This window comes from Dendroctonus ponderosae, unplaced genomic scaffold (genome assembly GCF_020466585.1).
Source record: "Dendroctonus ponderosae isolate FM_Combo_2020 unplaced genomic scaffold, Dpon_F_20191213v2 Dpon_F_20191213_12, whole genome shotgun sequence".
Lineage (NCBI taxonomy): Eukaryota > Metazoa > Arthropoda > Insecta > Coleoptera > Curculionidae > Dendroctonus > Dendroctonus ponderosae.
This window is the reverse complement of record NW_026017316.1, coordinates 535,676-541,180: the sequence shown is the minus strand read 5'-3', so window position 1 is coordinate 541,180 and position 5,505 is coordinate 535,676. Positions and strand designations below refer to the sequence as shown.

The following is a 5,505-nucleotide window of genomic DNA, read 5'->3' as shown; positions in this document are numbered from 1 at the left end:
ACCCGCGCCCAGCTGCGTGAGCCCGGCAATGTTGCCGGGCTTCTCAATCTTGTACTTCAGGAATTCTGCAACCAGATCGTTTCGGTTGGACGGAGTGACGGGTTGCCGAGCAACCCGTGGAAGCGACTAATGACAGAACAGAATCCGTGCGACGTTGCCTAATGAACGAGTGCTTCGTTGCAATGAAAGTCTGAGCGCTGAGAGGGGCAACAGCGCTTTTACAGGGGCGCACCGGGCGATTTTCCGGCTTGAAGCGATTTGGCAGGAATTTTTTTTTTGCGATGGCATGTTTTCGTTAGGGACCAGAGTTTTGGAAAAAATGTTGCAAAGATAATATTTGCGTGTGCCTTAATCCCAGTCATTAATGTAATAAAATGTTAGCATCGCTAGATTATTTCAAATTCACCGCTCTTATTCATTGGCAAAGGTGGCAACGTCGCAAGGCTTTTCTTCAGTTAATAGCCGCCTCTCAACTTGTTCCTCATAGAGGAAATAAACAATATATTTTTTTATTATTTTATTTTCTCAATGTTGTTACCTGCCGGGTTGATGTCCAGCTGGCGCTGCCCGCGCGGCAGCGTGCCGCTCGGAGTGGGGACGGGGCTCGGTGCCGCCCCCGCTCGGGAACTGTCCAAATCGAGTAGTTGCCGCATGCGGCGCATAGATGGCGATCGGCTGTTGCTCAGCGCTGCAACACGCCACAACCGTCAGCCAACCCCCGCTTCTTAACCTCAAATTCTCACCTGAACTGGTGATATGCTGGGTGGAAAGCGACCTGGCGGGGATGTTGGGCTGTTGCGGCCTGCTAAAGTGCCGGTCCAAAGTGGAGGTGGTTCCTGGCCGGCCGTACGAGCTGTAGACGCCGCTTTCCATCTGGAAAATTTCTCAAATTAACCTCCATCGCAGGGCAACTGATGATGCGGAAAACTTGCGTTTTTCAGGGCGTCGTGAATGTTTTCCGCACTGTAGGTGAAGCGGGCGGCGCGCTGCTGATTGAGCACGTCGCGCGATGCTCGGATCTGCTCATAGATGGCAGACGTGGAGGGGGTGCGGCTCAGCCATTGGCGGTACTCATCTGAGGAGAAGACACTAGGTGACGACGGAATGCGGCCTTGCGAAGCAAACAACGATCAAGTGCAAATGGGCGATGCTGATTGGCGTGCGCGCATGGAGGGGGGATGGGTATGGGCGTGGCCTAATATAAACAGCGCCGTTTGACTCAGTGGTTTTGACCGAACTCCCCAGTTTCACCGCGTAAGGCCGTTGATCTCGCTTACATACGGAGAGCGCGAATTTTCCCGAAAAAAATCCGGGATTGACAAAAAAATTCTCATCGAATTTGGCCCAATTTGCCCGAAGTTCCCCCACAAAATAGTGCGCAGCCACGCTGCGACATACGTTCCACGTCCCTCTGGCAGCTTTGCATGCAAACGCGCTCGTCGCAGCTCGGTTCATCTCGTTCTAGTCTGTCACTTGTTTCAGTGCGTCGCTTTGTGTCATTGCGCGGTTAGCTGCGGGTGGTTTTCGCGATTTTTTCGGGTTTTTCCAGCGGCCCGGCCGAGAAATGCGGTTTTTCCGGTAAAGAAACCCCCGCGTTACTGGTTGGTGGTATTTTCCCGGTCGGAACGGGCTTTTTCCGGGAAAATTGGGCGATTTTCCAGAGTGACGTTTGCTGTCACTTGGTCAACAGCGAGTGGAGGTTGGAGCGCTTTGCCCTGCAGCCTTTTTGAGGGCCCGTTGGAGCCGATGGGGAGCAGCAGCAAGCAAAGTAAGTGCCATTTTTTGCCTGGAGTTTTGCGGGTTTTTTGGGGGGCTTTTTGAGTGCAATCAACCGGTCAATTTCTGAATTGTGTTTCAACGTTCCGGGTCGGTTCAGAGGCAAACCGACTGGAAACATCGCGTTTAACCGCTAAGCTTTTGCAAAGAGCGTTTGTTGGGTGATATTTTGGCCTCAACAAGTGGTAGGTCGAATTAGGGCTGCGCTCCTTTTTAGCCACCTAAAGTCGCCCAGCGTCGTATCGGCAAAACGCGTGGAAATTTCCAGTTGGACGCAGTTACTTTGAAGAATTTTTTCCGAGACAACCAAACGAGCTAGAAAAACACTTGATACGCCCCTGCATAGAGCACACTTGACTCTATTAGTGCCAGAAACTGCAGTTCGTTGGAGCGTTTTGGGGATTTTTGGCGAATTTTTGTTCAAGCGAGCGCACTTTAGACTTCGCGTCCAACTTTTTTGAAACAGTAAACTTCAAGATTTTTTTGCTAGAAAACCAATCGAGCTAGAAAAATACTTGATACGCCCCTGCATAGAGCACACTTGACTCTATTCGTGCTATAAACTGCAGTTTGTTCGAGTGTTTTGAGGATTTTTGGCGAATTTTGGTTCAAGCGAGCGCACTTTTAACTTCGCGCCCAACTTTTTTGGAATAGTGACATTCAAGATTTTTTTGCGAGAAAACCAATCGAGGTAGAAAAATACTTGATACGCCCCTGCATAGAGCGCACTTGACTCTATGAGTGCCACAAACTGCAGTTTGTTGGAGCGTTTTGGGGATTTTTTGCGAATTTTTATTGCACAAAAATGTTCAATTTTTCGCGGTCCCGTACGTGTAAAACACGCTGTATCTCAAAAACGGTTGGCAACAGCCAGTAGGTCGTCGGAACTTTTCGGAAGAGCGCCTCGTAGGCGGTTTTTTGACACCGAAACGGTTGTAATCCAGCCAGGGCTTCGCCCCCCGTTCAGGTGTCTGAGGATGGAAAACGTCATATCTCCGAAACGGTGGAGAAAATCCAATAAGTCGTGAGGACCGTTTCGATAGCTTTGATTTTTTCACGCATTCAGTTTGCTAAAGCCGCGAATTTTCCTCATTTTTTTTTTGATTTTGGCTAGAAATCCGATGAAATTTCGGGAATTTTGCGGATGTAAGGCCCATTTCACCGTTTTCGAGTCTTCACCTTCCATGAGCCGTCGGGGTTGTCCAGTCAACTGATCGCTTCTAGTGCTTTTTTAGCTGCTGAGGGCGTGGCTGACGCAATGGCGAATGCGCCCCGTTTAGTTTAATTTTGCGATATTTTCCAAACCCGAACGGGTGGAAGAGTTTGAAGCTGTTCAGCTGCTAGAGGAGGTCAAAGTGCTTCGAAAATGTTCCTTGGAGATTTTTGCGCAGCTGATGATTAAGCGAGTTATGGGCGTTTGAAGGTTTGCGCCAAGGAAATTCGTGGATTAATTGGCAACGTTTAGTCCAAAGGTCGGTGGACACAAAAGCAACGCGATTCTTTAGAAAACATCGGGATTGATCAGGTTATCCAGTCCCACGCCCAAAACGCTGCAGCTGAAAAGTCCCCAAAACCCGCCACGTTGGCGCGATTTCAAGCGCCGCACTGGACAGGGCGTGGCAACGTGCATAAAAAAGCCGACATCCGATTGGGCCGTAAAATGCTTAATAAGCGAGCTGCAAAAAAATCGCGCTGTTGCCAAACTGAACAAGTGTCCTTACCGCGATCGCGTCGAATCGACGGCATTTCCGGGGCTGAAAGCGCCCCATCGGCGTCGTCTTGCAGAAGGGCAACACCGCCCCGGTCCCCAAATCGCTTATTCATCGCCAGCCTGAAACGCAGCGAATGTTAACGGAAAATCCACTTGGGCCACCCTGTACCTGGTGGATCCTCGGGCGTCGCGCGGCAACGAGTTGAACTTGGTGCCGACGTCGGCGCTTGCAGGCAGCGACCCCTGGCGGCCCAGCGACGGAATAGTGGCGTGCGCCACTGGCGCAGATGGCGCTGCTGGCCGGTCCCTAAACAACACAAACAACAAAAAACGTCCCGACTGTCTCGCAATTGGTTCACGTCTGTACCGGTAGTAGTAGTAGCCGCTGCGCGCCGCCACTGTCGCCTCAGAGTCGCTCGAATAGTCCAAGCTGCCGCGGTTTCTGCGCAGCGCAGTGCCGTACTGGCCGCCGGTCGCGTACTTTGACTGCAGCTGCGCCGCCACTGCCGCCTGGTCCACGAACCTCTGGTTGTATCTGAATGGGGTAAAAGTATTTGATTTTGACAGTGTTGCTGACGTATGAGCTGCCAATTTTGACAGTTTTGCTGACATATGAGCTGCCAATTTTGACAGTTTTGTTGACAAATGAGCTGCCAATTTTGACAGGTTTCATGGTGACACTCGCCTGCTCAAGGTGGAGCCCGATTTGAGGCTGGAGCGCAGCAAACTGTGGCGCCCCGCCGGCGTGATGCTGCTGTAGTCCGTGTATTCCGTATGGGGCAAATGCTGGTCGGATCCGGACCTGGGCATCATCCTGCGACTTCCGGTTCCTGCGTGCTGCACGTAGTAGTGGGAGGCGGGGCTCTGTTGTGACGTCATCCTGCAACAGGCGCAGAACTGGTAGTTGTGCGCATAGGGTGCGCACAGCGTTTCCCCCACCTTGAAGGGGCCGGTTGACCGCCAGCGGACATGCGCCGCCCCATGCCGAACGAATGGACCTTCTCGGCGAGACTTTCCAGCGTGTTCGGGTAGCCGCGCTCGTATTGGGGAAAGTGGGGTTGGGACGATTTGGGCTGTTCGGTGATGACGGGCGGGGGCGGCTGGTAGCCCCAGTTGGTGTCCGGCGGACGGCTGTTGTAGTAGAGGTCCAGGCCGTTGGTGTCCGGCTGTTGCGCGTGTCTGTCCAGCGTCGAGGACAGTCCGAGGCCGAGGCGCGAGCGCGACTCGTTCATTTCGCGACCGTCCCCCGTATGTCGTTGGCGCATCGAGTCTCTGTAACAGCGGTGCCGTGTTGTGCGATTTGTGGCAGAAAAACGGACCGATGGGAATTTCGCCTGTATTTGCTGGATGGTTTTCGAAGCGCGTTTCATCTGGGGCTTTGCCCCCCCTATCGGGTGGCTGAGGATGGAAGCTGCCATAACTACGAAACGCTTGAAACAGTCGCTTGGGTTCAAGGGAAATTTTCACAAAAGAGCTTACAGCACTTTATTTCGATATGAAACAAGTGCAGATTCATTTAGGGCTTCGCCCCCATTCGGCGGCCTGAAGAGGGAAGACGCCGTATCTTCGAAACGCTGCAAAATATCGCATTAGATGAATGGACCTTTTTGAAAGAGCCTGAAAGAGGAAGATTTATTTGGGGCTTCAGACGTAAAAAAACTGAGACTGTTCTAGGGCTTCGCCCCCTTTCAGCTCTCTGGGAATTCAAAATGTCATATATCCGAAACGGTTGAAAATTTGAAATAAGTTGCAAGAACATTTCTGAAAGAGCTATTTAGTTAGAATGACTTTATTGGCAACCTAAAAAATTTAAAATATATCTAGGGCTGTGCCCCTTTCCAGATGTGTGAAGATGGAAAACGTCATAACTCCGAAACGTTTGGAAAAATCAGATGAATCGCAAGAGGCTTTTCGAGGGCCCGTTTGGAGCACTAACTTTCACCCATTAGTCTTGATGGGAAATTCCTAACCTCCAAAGAAATAGAAGCAAAAATGTCATACCTTGAGCGGCCTAAAAC

General features: G+C 51.3%; 1 protein-coding gene across 1 annotated transcript in view; it reads right to left on the bottom strand.

Annotated features, from left to right (window-relative positions):
• The window catches only part of LOC109539313 (rho GTPase-activating protein 100F), a gene marked incomplete in the record, with an annotated part of 25,653 nt that overhangs the window by 11,340 nt on the left and 8,808 nt on the right, over positions 1 to 5,505 (bottom strand). Inside the window, 9 exon segments of the mRNA XM_048662842.1 lie at positions 1 to 65; positions 539 to 688; positions 744 to 873; positions 933 to 1,111; positions 3,498 to 3,607; positions 3,657 to 3,794; positions 3,855 to 4,022; positions 4,173 to 4,367; positions 4,427 to 4,759. Of these exon segments, the coding sequence (XP_048518799.1) occupies positions 1 to 65; positions 539 to 688; positions 744 to 873; positions 933 to 1,111; positions 3,498 to 3,607; positions 3,657 to 3,794; positions 3,855 to 4,022; positions 4,173 to 4,367; positions 4,427 to 4,759 (1,468 nt within the window).